At 39.9% G+C, this 21,928-nt stretch overlaps 1 protein-coding gene and 1 pseudogene across 1 annotated transcript; one reads left to right on the top strand and one right to left on the bottom strand.

Annotated features, from left to right (window-relative positions):
• Positions 1-7,696: 7,696 nt before the first annotated feature.
• On the bottom strand, positions 7,697-10,414 carry LOC149107775 (tetratricopeptide repeat protein 28-like). The gene has a single exon (XM_089295863.1). It carries the CDS (start codon positions 10,412-10,414, stop codon positions 7,697-7,699), a length of 2,718 nt encoding a protein of 905 aa, XP_089151989.1.
• Positions 10,415-19,715: 9,301 nt separating this feature from the next.
• On the top strand, positions 19,716-20,620 carry LOC149107774 (uncharacterized; annotated as a pseudogene).
• The last annotated feature ends 1,308 nt before the right edge of the window (positions 20,621-21,928 follow it).

Raw genomic sequence — 21,928 nt, 5'->3', positions numbered from 1 at the left:
GAACTCTACAGTTTCATCACATTGATATCTCTTCGCAGCGTTCATTAGCTCAAGGAGCACGAAGTACGCCTCCAGAGCCAGCCGTGTAAAATAAAACTGTTCAGATTTTACTGCTCGCTATCCCTTCCATTTCCTTTGTTTCGTTCATTCTTTTCTAAATGCAGACGAGAAAGCGGTCCAACGGCTTTGAACTTCATTATTCCATTTTGTTGTGGACTCTTGATGGTACATTCGAGTTTCAATTTCAAGTCATGGAAAGACTAAGGTGCGCTTAAAACAAATGAGGCAACTTGAGAGGAACTGATATTGCTCGATCTTCTTCATTTACATTTCAAGACAATTAAGTCTGTGTATTTACTGTTCACATCAGTAACTACATGGATTTTGAAAGTGTTCAATATCAGCAGAAGCCGAAATTGTACATTGTTTCAAGTAAAATAACGACTAACTTACCGTTGCACAATTAAATAGTTTGTGTACAGCCTTCCGCCCTCCTCAAGAAAAACTTGAGAGCCGGGACATCTACGTGTTAGTGGTAATAATTTTGTTGATCGCATAAATTAATGATCCATCTGTAAAACCATTTCAGTTTCACAGTATCTGACGTCACAAGCAGAAACAACAAAAGAGATTTCTTTTTCTGTGCTCACAGAATAATTATTTAAAAAAAAGGAAACGTTTGGAATAATTTCGCCTTGACCAACGCATACTTGTGTTAATCAAGCTTTTAAATTTCAAAGTGTTAAATGACAATTCGCTTTAGAAACGTCTTATCTCGCAGTCCTTTGCGGGACGGTTACTAGGGACAAGACTGTGTGATCGTTTCCAAAGTGGTTCATCTCACACACACGGAAGATCGTGAATTTTTTATGTGTCAGTCAAAAATTAGATGAGTACTCGCTTGCTCGTGCTCGAAAACGTTTTACAGCTGCTCGCATGCTCGGATTTTTGTTAAGATTCTCTGTCGTGTAGCGGAAGCATAATTTGCATCTTGGAACCAAAATTAACGCTGGAAACAATGTTTCCAGTTTTGTGAAACTGGGAAACGTTGGGAAGATATGCGCGCGCTATGAATGCTTCTGGAAACATTCATTCTGGAAACATGCTTCCTCGTTTAATCATAAAAATTACAATTTCTTCGATTGTGATTAGTTTAAACAACTCCTATTTTCCACTAATTCACTTGCCAAGTTGTTATCGGACGGTTTGTTATTAGACAGTTTGTTATTTAACAGTTCAATAAGCCAATCACATTCAAAGTTGTAGTTACGTGCGTGCGTGGGTGCGCGCGCTTGCTTTTGTGTTTTTGGCGCCTAATTAACGGTAGGAGATGCGGTGGCCTTAGAATGTTTACATCTCCATTGTAGGTATTTTAATGCAAATTTTCCCTTTCGTTCATAACTTGGCTATTCTTCTTTTCTCGGAAATTGTAATTTTTATGATTAATTGGTAATAAGACTTCGTGTCGTCCAATTCGGTCTGTAATCATAAACATGATAAACAAATCGGACTCCCGCTGCACGGTCGTCCGATTTTGTTATCACTCTTATGATAACAGACCGAGCTGGACTCCACTCAGTCCTATTACCATAACTGACGTTCACGCGCGTAAGGATTGTTCACGAAAGGCACCCGTAAAGGTAGAAAGTAACTTAGAGACATGAGGACATAAGGAATATTACTCTTACTAATCGACCTTCAGAGCTTGTCAGATCTGTATGGCTGGCATTGGCTAGACGCTAGAAGCCTCCGAATGAATTTTCATTGCGTTTAATCTTTTTCAGTCAATCAGCTTGAAACCAGTTTGCCGATCATGGAATCCGAAACTCGAAATGCCTGTTGGATTACTTGGTGCAAAACAACGTTTCCATCTAATAAAGGAGAGATTCCGGCTAGCAGAAAATTTACGAAGTGCTCGTTGCTTGCCATTTGTAGTTTCTAAAGCGCTCGCTGCTCGCAAGGCAAATTTGATCACTGCTCATGCTGGGAAAACTAAACGCACTACTCGCATGCTTGCAAAGACCCTGATTCGATCCTCCTGTTAGTGAACTCTACGATGTCACCAAAAAATGATCTTTAAGAAGTGGATATTAACTCACGGAGCAAAACAGATGTCTCGAGAGGCCACCCTGATTTGTTACTTGATATTCTCTGTATCTTTATCCTCCCAGCAAGGTTTCGCAATAGGCATGATTATTAACTGTCTAGTTTTATGTGGCGTCGACACCTGAATTAATTATTAATCGAACAAAACCGAAAGAAGTTTTTTGCATGCAGCTAAATCAAGCAATATAAGAAACAACGTAATGCTACTTGTACAAAACATCCAAAAACCATATTTTTTTTTGTTCTTTGTTTGTCCCGTACAGTGAGGCCAGTGTTTATAGAGCATCTGTTTGTGGCCGAAAGAAACTTCCTTTGAGAATAGCTTAACGTTCTACTTGGGGCTGAAGGTGAACAGTTTCTTTGTCAAAAGGTGCGTTCTTGATTCACTGCGGTCTATTCTCAACTCTGAATGTGGGAAATTCAAAACACCAGTTGGAAGGGACACGTACCATTTGCTAAGGCAGGTCACTAATGAACTACTAGCGGATTAGTGCCAGCAAGAGCATTTAATTTGGGGCTTCCTTTCTTAATCACTAGGCTATATTATTACATGAGTAGGTTTTCGCGACATCCCGAATAAGCAAAATGGGTATGGTAATTGTTATTAGTCCAACTTAAAATTAAATATTGTTTGAAACAAAATATCGACTAACTTACCGTTACAAAGTACGCTTTGTTTAGCAGTCTGCTCTGCTCGAGAAATAATGCAGAGGATCGCTCGTATTAATTTACATTATTCATCTATCAAAAGATTTCAGTTTCACAGCATCTGACGTGCCTAGTGGAAACAAAAACTAAGTTTTGTTATTTTTTGTGATTTTGTCATAAGGTCGTTTATGACATTTACAAAAATAGCCGACCACTCGCGCAATAACATCTTCTTGACCAATGGTTCTTTTACTTTTATACACTTTCATAATCGAATTTCCAAGTATTAATTGCAAATCTTGCTTCATAGGAATTACGTAAATATCAAGAATTCATGTTGAAGTTTCTGAAGACAACTCTCGAGACTTTTGTCAGCTCGACCTATAAAATCCAAGCCACTTCGTTCTGACAGTTTACAAACGTGACACAGTGAGCTGCAAGCGGTTGATCCACCAATCAATCACGATTAAGGTGTTAAGGATCACCGTCAAGCTAAAAACGAGCAACTGAAATTCCCCTTGCAACCAAAGGAAAACAAATCTTAGGTGTGTAACATCCTTTCGTATCTTCATTCTTTGCTAAAGAAGGACAAGAAAGCGATCGAATAGCTTTCAAGAACATTTCTATTTTGTTTGTGGATTCCTTGACAGAAACTAATTTGACATGGAAAGAGAAAAATGCTCTAAAGACAAATAAGGCGACGTAAGAAAATCGATAATTCTTGGCGCCGTGTAATTCTTCATTATTATATTCCGTAAGACCCGAGAGATTTTCATTTGTTTCAGTCAATACAGAATTAACAATTGTTGCACGAGGTTGAGCAAAATATCATGATTTGTCAGTGGCGAGGAGATCAATTATCTGCCGAAGCCAAATGGAGGCTCTGGTTTATTATCCTTAAATATTTTTCGCAATACGCACAGTTTTGAAAATGGGGGAATATCACTCGGATTTTCCCCAGTTTTAGCGCAGTTGGGGAATATTCAGTCACATGACGCATTTTGAGCAATTTTTCCGATAGTGAAAACATGATGGATCATGATTTGCGAAAACCATGTTCAGTAATAGCCTCTTCATCAAAACGAGGCTTGGTGCGCAACTATTCATATGAAAATGAGTTCACTTTGCACATGAATGAAATCTCGTTTTCATAAGAAAGGATGGGCACCAAGATGTGCGTTAAGAAAGAGGCTAAAGGTAATTCGTAGATAGCTTACATTTTAGTTTTATCTTTCCATCGCCAAGTTGGTTTTCATATTTAAATCAATCTCTGGCAGCTCACAGAAGCGATCTGCTAGTTTTCACCCGAGAGCCTGGTTAAAATTACGCATGAGTGGAATATTATTTGCAGGAAAACACATTTAGACGGTACTACGCATGAGCAGACCATTATTTGTAGGCAGTTATTAGCAGGTCACGTGGTGGACTCTCGGCCAATAAAAAGGAAGAAAAAATGCTTGGAATGATAACAGATGTAGTTTGCATGATTTGATAGATGACATTCTTCCTCATTTGTATCCTAACAAAGCCGCGCCATCATAGAACCAAACAGTCAATCTTCGCTTTGTGATTCAATGAATTGTCCAGAAAAATAGAAGTAAAACGTTTTGCAACATGTAATGGCTTTTCCAAGGACTACCTAAACTCAGCGATTGTTAATGAAGTAACTTGAGGAATCCCAACTGGCGGGAGGCACACCAGTTGGCTATTTACAAGCGCGGCCAAGGAGTTGAATATTTGCCAAAAAAAAATTCCCCAATCAATGTCTCTCCTTCTCAGAGGTTACTGATGTATTTACCTTGAAGCGCGCTTTGGAAGCCTGGGTAGGGATAAATAGCAGGCGCGCGGTGCATGACGCGCCCTCCTTTTTATGATCCTCTCCAGAGACTCTGAAGAAGTGAACTAGTTATTTGTCATCAGGTCCCGAGTCCTAAAACATCAAGTTATAATTAAAACTTATCAAGGTCTAAGTTTCGCTTTGGTGAAATTATCTTTCATTGCACTGAGCTTTGCTGATTTGACCGTTGGTAAAAGCCAAAATTACTAACAAAGCTAAAAAGAGATACCCCGTATGAATCTAGAAAAAAATTCAATTGAGACTAAATGCACGTCTTTTAATCAGTTCAATCATTGGAGGTGCACAATGGCCCTCCTTGCTAGCGTAACATGAATACTGTAAGCACTCGCATTAGCTGCTTTATTTAAACTTCTATTTAGTCATTTGTTACTTATAAGTTATTCCTTATCACCTTCTTTACTAACTTACTCCTTAACTAATTTCACTTGTTTTTCGCGACTCGAACGCGTCTGCTTCTTTGGCCACTACATACTTTATTTTTTTGGTTTGTTTTTCTGTTTCGTTCTTCTTTACTACAACAAATTATCGTAATTGAAACAAGTATGAGTAAATGAACTTGTAATTGAAGCTACTTGAGCACTAAAAACTGAATACAAAGCTCCGTGCTAGAGCCCTGGTCGAACAGCGCATGATAGCAAATGATAGTGAAGAATTTACTTTTCCCACAACTATCATTGAACATTGTCATGATCTAACGGTGCGTAGAGGTTTGCCATAATCATAATCGACGATAGTTTATTTTAAGTTTGCTCTTGCTTCTATTTCCATACTCTTAATATGTATAGAGAGAAAAACTGTGTCTGTTAGGAGGGTTTGTAAACAGTAGAGAATCGTTTACGTAAGAATCTTGGCGCACAGGATGACTTGAATGGAAAACAGCTGTTTTTAAAGGCAGTGAGCGTGTTAACTCTACCCTCACCAGGGATAAATACGACATATAGAGCATGAGCATATTCCAGATCTCAAGAGACCTGCTTTTATGAAATAAACGGTAAGGGTAAGGACAGGGGGGTGGGGGGTAACCCTCCTACAAGGGAAAATTTTTCACCCAGTATACCAGCTACATGTTTGGTTTTATCGTACCGACGCCGATTTTAAAACAATTTCAGCATAAAATTTCACTTTGCTGCAGGCCCTTGCCAGTGACTCAGATTAGTCCTAGGCTCAAAATGTTGATTCTCCCTACTCATTACCCTACGTTTCCGTTGATGTTAGGTTTGAGAATTTAGTGTTACATCAAGACAAAATCACCTAAAACTAGTTGAGTATTTTCCTTATCCTCATATTCTCTGTATTGACCTTCTAAGGAGAAATTTTATGTCGATCACTTACTGATCATTTATTACTTTCGCTTCTCATTTATCAGTCTTGACACGGAGTTACTTCTTGCAAAAATTAAATCGTCCCTTTGACTCAAACGTGTCTGTTTTCAGGGGACAGGTGGACGCCATCTTGAATATCACTGAAAGCCAAACCCTGGGTATAACGCTGGCACAAAGCAAACCTGCAAAAGAAGAAACACAAATTAAATAACCATTGAATCTCTGGAACAGATATGCTCATCAAATAGAACGATTTCCTCTTTCATGTAAAACAGGTAAAAAACACGAGCGGATCCAGGGGAGGAATTGAGGGGATTGCAACCCCCCTGCCCTCTTTGAGCAGCATTTTCAGTTATTTATTTGTCTCTTCGTTAAAAACAAATTAAACAGAATGAAGTTGTTTTATACGTAGTTGTTTCACTTCCATCAATTGACTGATTGTTAACAAAAGATAATCTACAGCGACTGCATAATTAACGTTTGTTTTTTTGGTTGGAAAATAAGGGCAATTTCAGACTTTTATCATGCCTTCGAAAACGCGAAATGACGTTGAAGAGTGTAAACAGGGAAAAATAATCCGAAGAGGCATAGCCCTGGACCCTCTTGAAGCTCGCGCCTTCGACGCTCGCCATCCGCGCCGATGGCGTAGGAAGAAATTAACGGGTACAACTCCCATTCACGAATTCTTGGATCGCGCTCTGAAAAATAACCTAGACGCAGTTTCCTGACATAATTAAGGTGTGATCATTCCGTTGGTTGCGTGAACCTAAAGCTTATTCAGGAGTGACGTTAAAGATTAATGCTTTGTAAGAGTCAGAAACATAAAATCTCTTCTTTTTCGAAGAAAGCAGATTCTTGTTGCACCCGATAGGAGTACTCATTGGACCAGGTTGAGCAAAATAAGGTGATATGTTGTAGGCGAAAGAATTTGTGTCATAGCTTCCTGTTTAGTGTTAAGTTTTCTCTTAATTAGTTTCCTTTGTTTTGTGGCCTTTTCTTCATGTTATGTTCATTTGCGTACCCTATATATGTTGGTTGGCGCGTAATTTATTTAGTTGGTAGCGGTTTGAGTTTCTGTCTACGCCTTGTTTTGGAATTGCGCCAGTTCACAGTTCGTCTTTGGTTTTGGGGTTCGTCACCTTCGTCTTGTAAGTTTCCCCATTTACTTCGCTTCGCCGTTTTTCTGCATTCTTCATGTTCGGTCGCTGTTAGTTATTTTATGTTGATTCCCGTGTATGTAATTTTGTTATTTCAGTTACCGTGTTCAATCTTCGAATAAACTGGAATTAAATTTTTATAGCAAGATTTGGTTGCGTGTGATTAGCGTGTGCCACAACATATGTTATTAGTAGCCTCTCCGTGAGAGCTCGCTATTGATTGTTGACATACTTAAGTGTCAAGTTACTGGAAAACTTCTCAATCTGATTGATTACACATGCACTCAGACTGTTCCTCCAGTACTTGTTTTGTAATTATGGTCAAAAGGTATATTAAACAAAAGAGCCAATAAATTACTTTTGGTGACAATATTTGTTTAGTATAACATCCACGGGGTCATGCCAAAACACTTGAACTGCACACCCTCGGTTTCTATCAGCTTCATTGCCGAGAGTAAAGCCCCAACTATCAGCTGATAAGTACCTAGGAAAAACATTTTCAATGTAAACAAAAAGTTGGATACCTGTTGACATCATAGGACGCTGGTTGAGTTTATGGTTATTAGCTTACCTAGTAAAAGTTTCTTATTTAAGAAAACTTACTTTTAATTTCCAAAGTCAAATGTCACGTTATCTCCAATCAGCATAAATGGTGCCCATTCGCAAACCATGTCAAAGCCGTTACCTCTCATCCACTTCATGGCCTGGTAAAGAGATTCACTCGCACTCTCACCACGAACAAGATACTCGTAGAAACGACACATCAGCTGTTCTGTTGCTTTGTCACTTATGGCCCACAGAGCCACCAAAACGGACCGTGCACCGGATCCTACGAACGCTCGAGCAATCCCAACGACTCCTTCGGCTCTAATCTGGCCACATGCACTATGACAGCAGCTAAGTACCACCAGTTTAGCTCGAAGTTGAACTTTTGCAATGTCCGACATCGTCAATAGGTAATTGTCCTCTTCTGGAATCCTGTTACGAGGGCGTACCGGAGAAAGGGCAATTTCTCCTCTTCCGGCATTACCATGGGCTGCAAAATGTATCAGACTCACTGAATATAGCCTGTCAAGCACCGCCTGCTTTGTTGCGTGCTGTCCTGACAAAGGTTGAACACCTAACAGTCGTCCAATCATTACCGCTTCACTTAATGCACAAGGTAACCTAGAAAAGGACATTTCCTCTCTTTTGTAGTGCACCGTACCGACAGCTGGATCCCCAACTATCAGAGCACCAGTCTGACTGTGATAGTCTGCAGGACTGTCCTGAAGGAGCTTTAGAGTCGTCAAAGAAGGAACGATGCGGATTCTGTACTTCTCTGATAAATACTTCCCGCCTTCATCGGTTAACGCTGGAAATGGAACTTGGTTTAAGCAGCGATCAGGAACAACAATAAGCTCGGGCTCCTCAAGTAGATCAACTACCGGAATGATTAACATTCTGTAGTACAAAGATAAGCTCGATTCGGAGTTTCCACTTTCTTCGTCTTCTTCCTCTATAAGTCTCAATGCTGCAAGGCTCTGAACGTCATTTAAAGATCGATCTTCACAATCTTCCTCGCATACAATACCAAAGCTTCGAAAGCTTTTAGCGAAGAAATTATGTAACTTGTCAACTAGTCCGGCACCAACTAGCTTCTCATCTACTGTTATTCTTCGGAAATGAATGATTCCACTTGTCTTGAGAACCCAGAAGAACAGATCACGATCATGATAAGAAATGTACAGACAAGAAGAGTTGCTTTCTTTTTTCATAATATTTTCAATACCAATCCACGATTGCGGATCAGCTGAGATGTAGCTTTCAACAGAATACTGAGTTGCCATCAAGTCTGCTAGTGCTCTAGCCCGTGCCAGCTCTAAACCATAAAGTGCATGGTTTGGATTTCCCCAAAAACATAAGAATGCACTAAGATTTTGGTAGGGAAACTTGCGAACGTCTGAGGACGAAACCTTAAAATCGTCGTTGTCGCCTAAGAAACTTCGTAAAGATTCGCTTTTGTTCATACTCAGAAACAAACAGTCTAAGGCTTCCTGGATCTTGTTCTGGCACAACTTCACCACTGTAAGAACACAAAGACCGTCAGACTCTTTGTCTAAGTCTTCAATGTCTCGAGTAATTGACAGTGCCTTCTCAAGATAATCTTCAGCCACAACATATTCACCAACCAATAAGTACAATGCTCCTATGCTGGCGTAATCTGCTCCCTCCCCTCCTCTGTCTCCAATTTGCATTCTAATGGCAAGTGCTTTCTCAAGATATTCTTTAGCCTTGTCATATTGACCGAGAGATATAGACACAGTTCCTAAGTTTCCGTACGAGTTGGCTTCTCCCTGTTCGTCACCAATTTGTATTTTGATGGCAAGTGCTTTTCCAAGATATTCTTTAGCCTTGTCATATTCACCAAGAGATTCAAATACAGCTCCTAAGTTTCCGTACGAGCTGGCTTCTCCCTCTTTGTCACCAATTTGTATTTTGATGTCAAGTGCTTTTTCAAGATATTCTTTAGCCTTGTCGTATTCACCGAGAGCTTCAAATACAGATCCTAAATTTGCGTACGAGGTGGCTTCTCCATTTTTGTCACCGATTTGTATTCTGATGGCAAGTGCTTTCTCGAGATATTCTTTAGCCTTGTCATATTGACCAAGAGATGTAAAGACAGTTCCTAAGTTTCCATACGAGCTGGCTTCTCCGTTTTCGTATCCAATTTGTATTGTGATGGCAAGTGCTTTCTCAAGATATTCTTTAGCCTTGTCATATTCACCAAGAGATGCAGACACAGTTCCTAAGTTTGCGTAGTTGGCTGCCTGCCCCTTTTTGTCACCAGTTTGTAATCTGATGGCAAGTGCTTTCTTAAAATTTTCTTTTGCTTTGTCGTAGTCACTGAGGTAACAAGATATAATTCCAACCTTTTCATTAGTGTATGCTTCATTCCTACTGTTTCCCATTTCTTTGGTGATATTAATCGCTTTCTCATAAAGTTCTCTTGCTTCTAGGTATTTATACTGCTGTTGATTTATGTCGGCCAGTTTTATCGTAAGATTCCCTTCTTCGTCTTTTTTGCCACGCTCGCGATAAATGTCAAGAAGTTTCCTGCCGTAGACTAGTGCTTTTGTATGATCAGGGATAAGACAATACGCCCTGAAGATTTTTTTATAGATACCAATATGAAGTGAATTGAAAATTTCTCCTTCCGATTTTAGCACCAAACATTCCTTGCACACCTCAATGCCTTTTAAAACACGACCAGTGTTGAGAAGGAAAGTAGCAACAACCAAGCCAAAAAAGATGGCTTGTAAAACTTCGTCTATGTTGTTCATGGCGTCCGCCTCTACGTACCCTAGTAAAAAAAGCACAAATCAAACTTTTCAGTTATTTAGGGTAATAATATTCTATAGTAAATGGTTTCAACCCAGGAGTATCAGTAGTTCGTATAATGTGATTGTCCGGGTGAGGGTAGCTCTGAAAAGAACTGTCGTTGGTGACTGACGTTTTGACAACCTGAGCGGAAGTCATTTTCAGAGTCAAGTGAATAGTGTTTCTCAGTTGATGATGTTCTAAGTCTGGTCCGTTGAACGTAATTGGTCAGTATAGCCATGATGGTATTAGGTGAAAGACTCGTGTAAAGTTTGTCAACAGTCATTGTTGTGTTTCGATCCGTCTATTGTTAGTCAAATTGGTCGGTTTTTGGTCCGTGTATTGTTAAGTCGGTCTGTCAGAAGTCCGTTTGTCGGTTTCGTTTCCGTCATGCAGAAGTCGTTTGTAAGGCACCGGTAGTTGTTGACACCTGTTAAGAGGCGTTTGTTCTAGGTTAGTGTACCAGCTTTCCAGAGTCAATCGTTGAAAATAGTTTGTACTGTAGGTTAAGCACTGAGTAGAGTCCCAGCGAATGTTGTGGTTTGTCAGTTGATGATGTACAGCAATGTGATTGTTGGCATCACCATTTCTCGTGGCTCGTTTGTGTTCAGTCAGTCCCGTGTTAAAGGTTTTCGCCAGTGTCACCAATGTAGGAAGCCTGGCAGTCGAAGCATTTCATTCACAAAGACGAAATTGACGATTTTGACGACCACCTAAACGAATAGAACGCCGACATCCAGTTTACTAAAGAGATCGAAGAAAATGGAAAACTGCCTATTCTAGGCTGTTTGGTAAGTCGCGACAACAACGAACTGCGAACGACAGTGTACAGAAAATCGACGCATACCGACTGACAGTCTCACCAATGTAGGAAGCCTGGCAGTCGGAGCATTTGATCTTGTAAACTGCTCCCTGTCTGTTGTTAGGTTTGTTTCTGTCTTTCACGTTGACTATCGCGGCCTTATATTATTCTCAACTGTTAAGGTAAAGGCGACACAATACAAGCGTAGTTATACTTACCACAGGAAACGGCAAACGTGCGATGTTTAATGTCTCGCTCTTGAGAGCAAAGTGAAACCGAAAGTGAGAAACTGAAATAAACACTAGGGGACTCTCCCTGCAAGATAAGAACAGACAATGACAAATACAAATAGGTTTGTGTAAATCAACCGAAAAAAACAATTTACATGTATTTGATGCAGGTGTGTTACACGCTTTGCTATCTTCACTCTTTACTGAATACACACGAGATAACGGTCTAACAGCTTTCAACAACTGAAATCATCTCCATTTTGTAGTGGACTTCTTGATCGAATTTGATCGAACTTGCTGTCTGAGAAACACTGACCTGCTTTGAACAGAAAAACGGAAAGTTAAGACGAGCTGATGCCGCCCAGTCTAATGTTATTCTTTTTTCCCATTCCCAAGACACTTAAGAATGCGAATTTGCTATTTGTTTCAGTCACTACATGGCGTAGTTTGTACGATTTGATCGAAGACTGCGACATCATAGAGCCAAACAGCTTCGAATTTACTAGTAATCTTCCCTATAAAAGTCCCAGCTATATACTTATCTTCGCTTTGACTATTGCAGCCTTATGTTATTCTCAACTGGTTAAGGTAAAGGCGACGCAATACAAGAGTAGTTTTACCCACCACACGGTGAAGTCTGCATTGAAAACTGATGAAAACGACGAAACCCCCCAGTGTTTCCAAAAATTCCTAGAAAACAGATTAAATAACGCAGGTGGTCGCCGAGAACTACATACAGAATAAATTAAGTTTGTACTCACCACTCGGTTAGGATCAACAGAATGAAGACAAAACCACACCACGTTGACGACAGCAACTGTTTCGAGAAAAATAGCAAGGAAAGAAAGTTAAGGTGGCTGAAAATAGTTTCTAGCACGTAGATTTTGATGGGGTTGTTTTAACGACTCTTTCTTACTCGATGCTACGTTATAATTCAAAAACGGCACGGTGAAATTTTTTTTTTATATTATCAAATTTTAATAAGTATGGTAAGACGTAACGTTTGGAAAATTTACAAAAATTCTGAAAACAGGGTTCACGGCACTTTTAAGACTTTAAGGTGGCTACGATTATTTAGCGACGAACGTTGTTTCCTGCAAGGGTTTATTCGTGTGACTTAATTTTCTCACGTGAAGATCTGCCAGAATTCACAATTCATGCGATTTTCTTCCAGTGAAAATTATTTAATAGTATTTAACATCGCGTTATACTAATATTTATAAGCTAATTTTTTAAAGCAGGGTGCAGCTCGATATAAATTTACATTGTGTAATTTCTCAGTCCATCTTCAGGTTGAAATTGAAACTGAAAGTGACCAACTGAAATAAACACTGAGGGACTTTCCCTGCAAGATAAGAGCAGACAGTGACAAATACAAATAGAGTTGTGAAAATCAACCGAAAAAAACAATTTATTTTAAGGTGTGTTACACCCTTTGCTATCTTCACTATTTACTGAATTTAGACGAGATAGCGGCCAAATAACTTTTAAAATCATTTCCATTTTGTTGTGGACTTCTCGATCGAATTTGATCAAATTCGACTGTCAGCTTCCGGTCATAGAGAGACCGACATATTTTTAAGAGAAAAACGGGAACTTAAGACGAGCTGATACCGCAAAGTCTAATGTAATTTTTATTTCCATTCTCAAGACAGCTAAGAATGCATATGTACTATCTGTTTCAGTCACTACACAACGAGGTTTGTACGATTTCATCGAAGACCCTGGCGTCACAGAACCAAAGAGCTTCGACTTTTCGATTAATTAACCGCCGCTTACTGATTTGATGAATGTCACGTATATATATAAGCTCATGTTTGAGCACGATGTAAATTTACGGTGTTTAGCTACAACATCTTGAGATCAACATGAAACCAGAACCAAGAAACTGAAAATAACTGTAAAGGGAATTCCCCTGCAAGATAAGGGCAGACAATGACATATGCAAATAGAATTGTGTAAAACAACTAAAGAAAAGAGATATTCTTATGTGCGTAGTTCCTTCGCTACCTTCGTTTTTTTTTTCTTTTTTGCTAAATGCAGACGAGATAGCGGTCTAATAACTTTTAAAATCATTCACATTTTGTTGCTGACTTCTTGATCCGACTTTGAGCTTCCAGTCATAGAAGGACTGACGTGCTTTCAAATTAAGAACCGCGAATCTTGCTCGATGTTTTTTAATTCTTCATTCTCATTCTCAAGACAAAAGAAATCGTGAACTTAATTCTTCAGTCAGTCACTACATAATATAATGTAGTTTGCAAGATTTGATCGATAAAATTCCCTCTCATTTCCATTGTAACAGACGGTGACATCATAGAACGAAACAGCTTCGAGTTTACGAGGAATCTTTCCCAATAGATGTCGCGGCTATATACTTATCTTCGGTTTGAATATCGCGGCTTATATTACTCTCAACCGGTTAAGGTAAAGGACACACAATACAGGCCTTGTTTTACTTACCACAGTGAAGTTCGCTTTGAAAACAGAAAACTACGAAACACTCCAGTGTTTCAAAAAATTCCGAGAAAACAGATTAAATAACGCAGGTGGTCGGCGAGATATACATACAGAATAAATTAAGTTCGTACTCACCACTCGGTTGGGATCAACAGAATGAAGACAAAATCAAACTGCGTCGACAAGAGCAACTGTTTCAAGAAAAGTAGAAAGGCAAGAAAGTTAAGGTGGCTCAAAACAGTTTCTAGCATTTAGATTTCGATTGGTCGTTTATAGCCACTCTTTATCACAATCGCGGTTTCAAAAAAGTGCTCAATCATTGGTGAACACGTTGTTCTCATTTTCGTAATACAATATGTCACCATAGCAACAGTAGGACCTGCTAAAAACACCCTTCATTATAGCGTTAGGGGCTTATAATTCAAAAACAGCACGGTGATTTTATTTTTATACATATATATATATTATCAAATTTTATGAGTAATAACGAAGAGGCAAGATTTGCTGTTACTCCGAGTTTCGTGCTTACGCACTCATCAGACAGTATTTAATGATAAGCATTCCTATCAACTAGATATATATACACGGTATTAAACAATAGGCTAATTGCTGGACTAGTTGCATTACAATAAGTGATAGTTATACTGGAAAACAATAGGTGTGAAGACAGAAATTACGGGGACGAGTATAAACTGCGTGGGTGCAGTACAATATAAAGAAAGTGTCAAGCGTTCTTCAAGTAGAATTTGTTCTCGTGCCGGCATTTAGAAATAAGTTCTGATCTTTTGTTTAGTAGATTGTCGTTGCTATGTTTGATAATCATTAGTTTTTCTGTGAGGCAGAGGTCGCATCGTTTGGAAATGTTGTTGTAGGGTCTTGCACGGCTAATAATTGACCATTTGATGTTGAAGTCTTGTTTTTTGTCGTGTAGTTGCCAGATGTATTTAGAAAGCTCGGTGCTGTTGATGTGTTTTCTGTGCTTAAATGTGGATTTGTGCTGCGAGAATCTCTGTTTGAATGTTCCTTCTGTCAGTCCAATGTAGTTCTTGGTTGTGTTGTTAGTTGTAACTTGTGCGTTGTAGATTACACTGGAAGTCAGGCATTTGTTGTCTAGCGGGCATTGGTCTTTTTTGCGGCAGTTGCATTGCTCTCCGGTGATTGCGTTGGCGTTGTTGTCGGCGTTTGTTATTTTCATGTTGTGTTTGTTGATTACTGTTTTCATGTTGTCCATGCAACTGTAGCTGACTTTGACGTTGTTTTTGTTGAAGAGGCTGTGGTATTTATGTTGGTTCGGAAAGTGCTTAGATATGAGCTTCAGGAATGTTCTACCGATGTTTGTCTTTACGTTTTTACTAAATGGAGGGTTGTACCATATAATGTTTCTTTGTCTGCTGCGTCGGGGGCGTGTTGGTTGATTGTCTTCGTTGTAAATTAGTGTTTCAGAGTATCCGCTGGCTTTCAAAGCAGTTTCGTAGATTGGTTTGGCCTTGTTGAATTCGTGTTCGTTGCATGAGTTGGCGGAAATACGGCGATTGATGGATGCTGGAAGTTGCTTTATTATGTTAGGTGGGTGGTTAGACTTTGTGTTGATGTACTGCGGCTCGTCGTTAGGCTTTCTGTAGGGGCAGTAGGTACCTTTTGTAAGATCGAAGGTGACGTCCAGGTAGTTAACAATTTTCATGTTAGTCTGTATGGTAATGTTAAGTCCATATGTCTTGAAGCGTCTTGTTATGTCCTTCCTTGTACGGTCTGCTTGAGGTCCGGAGATGTTTTTGAAGATGGCAAGTCCGTCGTCTCTGTAAAGCCCGATGTTGTCTATCCCGTATATGTTACACAGGTCGTCGAGAATGAATAAGCCTACGAGCTCGCATACTTCGGCTCCGTCGAAGCTGCCCATAGTAACGTCAAAAGAACTGTTGTTTTTCTTGATCCAGGCGGTGTTACTGTCAAAGAGAAGGGATTTTCTTGAATGCATAATAATATCGATGTCGCGGTCCGTAATCCTCGCGAACATTAACACGACTGTGAGACAGAAGACTGGCCTTAACCAATGGAAAAACTCATCATCCGTCATCAACTGGTTCTCCTCCATACAACACAAAGATCAACATACCTTCGCGTATTTGACATTGAGAACTTCTACCCTTCCATTACTGAGAAACTTCTTACAGACGCAATCAACTTCGCCAAACAATTCACTTCCATTACGGACCGCGACATCGATATTATTATGCATTCAAGAAAATCCCTTCTCTTTGACAGTAACACCGCCTGGATCAAGAAAAACAACAGTTCTTTTGACGTTACTATGGGCAGCTTCGACGGAGCCGAAGTATGCGAGCTCGTAGGCTTATTCATTCTCGACGACCTGTGTAACATATACGGGATAGACAACATCGGGCTTTACAGAGACGACGGACTTGCCATCTTCAAAAACATCTCCGGACCTCAAGCAGACCGTACAAGGAAGGACATAACAAGACGCTTCAAGACATATGGACTTAACATTACCATACAGACTAACATGAAAATTGTTAACTACCTGGACGTCACCTTCGATCTTACAAAAGGTACCTACTGCCCCTACAGAAAGCCTAACGACGAGCCGCAGTACATCAACACAAAGTCTAACCACCCACCTAACATAATAAAGCAACTTCCAGCATCCATCAATCGCCGTATTTCCGCCAACTCATGCAACGAACACGAATTCAACAAGGCCAAACCAATCTACGAAACTGCTTTGAAAGCCAGCGGATACTCTGAAACACTAATTTACAACGAAGACAATCAACCAACACGCCCCCGACGCAGCAGACAAAGAAACATTATATGGTACAACCCTCCATTTAGTAAAAACGTAAAGACAAACATCGGTAGAACATTCCTGAAGCTCATATCTAAGCACTTTCCGAACCAACATAAATACCACAGCCTCTTCAACAAAAACAACGTCAAAGTCAGCTACAGTTGCATGGACAACATGAAAACAGTAATCAACAAACACAACATGAAAATAACAAACGCCGACAACAACGCCAACGCAATCACCGGAGAGCAATGCAACTGCCGCAAAAAAGACCAATGCCCGCTAGACAACAAATGCCTGACTTCCAGTGTAATCTACAACGCACAAGTTACAACTAACAACACAACCAAGAACTACATTGGACTGACAGAAGGAACATTCAAACAGAGATTCTCGCAGCACAAATCCACATTTAAGCACAGAAAACACATCAACAGCACCGAGCTTTCTAAATACATCTGGCAACTACACGACAAAAAACAAGACTTCAACATCAAATGGTCAATTATTAGCCGTGCAAGACCCTACAACAACATTTCCAAACGATGCGACCTCTGCCTCACAGAAAAACTAATGATTATCAAACATAGCAACGACAATCTACTAAACAAAAGATCAGAACTTATTTCTAAATGCCGGCACGAGAACAAATTCTACTTGAAGAACGCTTGACACTTTCTTTATATTGTACTGCACCCACGCAGTTTATACTCGTCCCCGTAATTTCTGTCTTCACACCTATTGTTTTCCAGTATAACTATCACTTATTGTAATGCAACTAGTCCAGCAATTAGCCTATTGTTTAATACCGTGTATATATATCTAGTTGATAGGAATGCTTATCATTAAATACTGTCTGATGAGTGCGTAAGCACGAAACTCGGAGTAACAGCAAATCTTGCCTCTTCGTTATTACTCATATACTCAGCTCTACACTATATGTGTATTGAGCACTATGTTAATGGGATCTGCTACTTCCTCATATGGTTATTATCAAATTTTAATTAGCATGATGAGACGCTACTTTTGGAAAGTTTAAAAAACTCTGTTCATGGGATTCATAGCCACCCTAAATTTTCAACACTTTAAGGTGGCTAAGATTATTTATCGACGATCGTTGTTTTATGGAAGCGTTTATTCCTGTGACTTAATTCTCTCACGTGACGATCTGCCAACGTTCACAATTCATGTAAATTTCTTCCGGTGAAATTATTTAATAGTATTTGAAATCGCGTTATACTCACAGTTATAAGCTAATGTTTTGAAGCAGGATGTAGCTCGATATGAACTCTCAGCTTACGGTGTTTAATTTCTCAATCTTCAGGCTGAAATTGAAACCGGAAGTGACCAATGAACTAAAAACCGACGGGACTTCCCCTGCAAGATAAGAGCAGACAATGACAAATACAAATAGGTTTGTGCAAATCAACCGAAAAACAATTTATGCTAAGGTGTGTTACACCCTTTGCTATCTTCACTCGTTACTCTAATACAGACGAGATAGCGGTCCAATAGCTTTCAAAATCATTTCCATTTTGTTGTGAACTTCTTGATCGAATTTGATCGAATTCGATTTTCAGCTTCCTGTCATAGAAAGACTGACATGCTTTGAAGACAAAAACGGAAACTTAAAACGAGCTGATATCGCTCAGTCTAATGTAATTCTTTATTCCCATTCTCAAGACACCAAAGAATGCGAATTTGGTATTTGTTTCAGTCGGTACATAATGTGGTTGATCGAAGACCGTGACATCACCGAACCAAAGAGCTTCGAGTTTGCGATTAATCTAAGCTTACTTATTCAATGAACTTTACGGCTAATTACTATTGCCAGCTTGTTAAGAAATAGGCCACATAACACAAGATTGGTTGTACTTACCACGGCGAAGGTTGCGTAGAGAAGTGAAAACTACGAAAAAATTGATAGTGTTCCTCGAGATTCCGAGAAAACGGGACACAGTGGGAAGTGCGTCACTCACAATCGAGAGGGAGTGAACACCATAATGTTTCTTTGGAAACCAACCTAGGTCAAAATACAGCAATTTATTATTCGCGTATTAAATGTTTTTATTTCCCGGAGGCTAAGGTCGTCACAAAACTGCAACGCCTACAGCTAAGGTTATTACATTGAGGACAGTTTATATGTTTGTTTAATTTCAGTCTTTGGCCATTCGTTTCAAAATTACGACATGGTATACGCGGGTTTTTCTGCCGCGTATACTTGTTTACATACGTTACGTATGGGCTTTAAGCTCATACATACGACCATTTAGATCGCGTATATACGCATTTTTAAAGGGCCACATATTTGCGTAAATTCAAGCGCGGTGACATGCGAATTAAATGGTCAAATATACGCGTCCCACAAGGACGCATATATACGCGTGCTAAAATGGGCGTATATGCGGGTCTGGTAAATTACGTTGTATATGCCAGTACGAAATGTGCCTTTTATGAGAATGGCTCTTCGTGTATGATAGCAATGAAAATTACTTTAACTAGAAATCGTAAATATGGCGGCAGCGGTGAAATGGCTTGTCTTGGTCTATCTGCTATTTAATGTTTGTTACTGCAGCTCCCCCAGTGCCTGAACCTCTAGAAACAGTTGTGCGTCTTTTGAAAGACTGTTCAATTAGATTTTGTCCTCACGCTGATCGTAACATGGCAGAGAACTTGATCGTTCGTCGAGAAGTTGCTGTAGATTCTGTTCATCGTTTAGTTATTCATTGGACAGAGGTGTGCTAGCGAATGCTGAGAGAATTCTGCCTCTTGAATTGCTGGTGAGACAAATTCAATACTTACTACTTAGATGGGCAATGTTTGCAGTTCAGTTTTGAACTTGAGTAATCTCAAACTACACAAAGTATAAGCAGTGGAAAACATTCTTATAGAGAAAAATTTATATTTGGGTCAACTTTTAATCCTGGGTTAGCGTTAACTGGCTTTCGAACAACCCGGCCCTGATGATTCGAGAAATAAGACTAAAGTGGGTTTTCCAATTCTGGTATCAGTATCATGCTGGGTCATTTGCGAAGTAGGAATATCTATGTTCAGCGTTAGCGTGTAAGGGAAAGTTTTTTTCGAACTGACCCAGCAGGGTCTGATTTGAGGTGGTTCAATAACATCACAAGGCGTGTTGACAGCGTCAGGGGACCTAATTCTCTCTGGCACATTGATGGCCTACTGCCTTATCAGTTGGAGATTTGTAATACATGGTGGCTTTGACAGGGTTTTTAGACTTTAAGTTGTCCAACAAACAATTCTGCTGTGACTGGGCTCGCTCTCTTCTTAGCTGCTGTGCAAAGTTATGGATTGCCCTCTAGAGTGTGTTCAGACGAAGGGGATGAAAATTTAGAGGTAGGAAGAGCCATGCTATGGCGCAGGGGATTTAATAGGGGAAGCAACATTTCTGAGTTGTCTGTACACAACCAGTGAATTGAGCGTCTCTGGAGAGGAGTCTTTATTGAAGTCGGTCAGTTCTACTACACTCTGTTCTACCAGATGGAAGAAAATGGCATCCTGAAATCGACCAGCACAATCGATCGGTTCTGTTTGTATTACATATTTCTTTCCAGAATTAACAACCAGTTAAACCTCCTAGTTGAGGCATGGAATAACCATGCTGAACGCACAACCAATATGGGTGAACGCGGTGATTTTACAAGATATATGTAATACTGGAAATACTGGCCGAGCTGTCAGGGACACATTTGATGATAACACCCAACCAGATCAATTATTTTGTGAAGACTCAATAGGACTTACACTAAAATCACATTCTGTTTCCTAAAACTCCTCTTGAGGTATTGATATATCATCATGATAGGCTGGACGACCCACTCTTCCATTAGAAGCTGATACAGTTGGCAAAGCCCTAATGGGAACATACTGAGGTGCATGAAACTGCTCTTAATGCAAGCATTTCCCATCTAAGTAGTAAATATTGCATTTGTCTCACCCGCGATTCTAGAGGCCGTATCCTCTCGGCATTCGCCTTGGTACCTCTGTCCAATGAGTCAACTAAAGGATTAGCCTGCTAGCTTGGAGGTTTAGCAATTTTTTAAGCAATTTGAGCGCGAGCGCACAAAGCGACAAAACCGCGAAAACGAGCAGGAACCCCCCAGGCTCCTCGTGGCTACGCCGCATTTGGCATTCGTTATCGCGGCTTCGTCGCTTTCTTAGTGTTAGGATAAAATCTTGAACAGTCATTCAAAAGACGCATAACTGTTTCTAGAAGTTCAGTCACTAGGGGAGCTGCAATAACAAACATTGAACAGCAGATAGACCAAGACAAGCCATTTCACCGATGCCGCCATATTTACGATTTCTAGTTAAAGTAATTGTCATTGCTATCATACACGAAGAGCCATTCTCATAAAAGGCACATTTCGTACTGGCATATACAACGTAATTTACGAGACCCGCATATACGCGCATTTTAGCACGCGTATATATGCGTCCTTGTAGGACGCGTTTATTTGGGCATTTATTTCGCATATCACCGCGCTTGAATTTACGCAAATATGTGGCCCTTTAAAAATGCGTATATACGCGATCTAAATGGTCGTATGTATGAGCTTAAAGCCCATACGTAACGTATGTAAACAAGTATACGCGGCGGAAAAACCCGCGTATACCATGTCGTAATTTTGAAACGAATGGCCAACCATATTTGACAAGGCATGTTCTTAGTAATAGTGTGGAATTTTTCGATAGAAGTCGAGTATCAGGAGAACAAAGGAGTAAATAGCGGAAACTAATTATGATTTTTTCCTCCACACGTCATTGCAGCCAGTAGCTATGGTAAGCTACAATAAATTAATAACAAGAAATTTTGCTGCCGTGTTGCAATGGGCTTAAAATCTGGCGCGGGATACGGGTTAAACCACCCTGGCGGAAGATGAATATACATTCTTTGGCAATCGGTATGGGGGCGGGGGGGGGGGGGGTTGCTTTAAAATTAATGGCAGGATAAGGAATGCAATAGAATAAGCAAATAACTCTGAGGAGCTTACATAATTAGCTCAAATAGCACGAAAGACACCCTAAAATTATAGTCAGTGTCCTTATTTCATTACTCGTACAGTGCCTCCCTCCCTCCCTCCCTCCCTCCAGCAGGGTAACGTGGCACACGCGTGGGAGGTCTTTGTAATGGATTGGAAGGTTTTCCAAAAGA

This window comes from Orbicella faveolata, unplaced genomic scaffold, assembly GCF_042242905.1.
Source record: "Orbicella faveolata isolate gen_17 unplaced genomic scaffold, um_ofav_v1 contig_26, whole genome shotgun sequence".
Lineage (NCBI taxonomy): Eukaryota > Metazoa > Cnidaria > Anthozoa > Scleractinia > Merulinidae > Orbicella > Orbicella faveolata.
The sequence above is the reverse complement of the archived record's forward strand: the minus strand, read 5'-3'. Positions and strand labels throughout refer to the sequence as shown.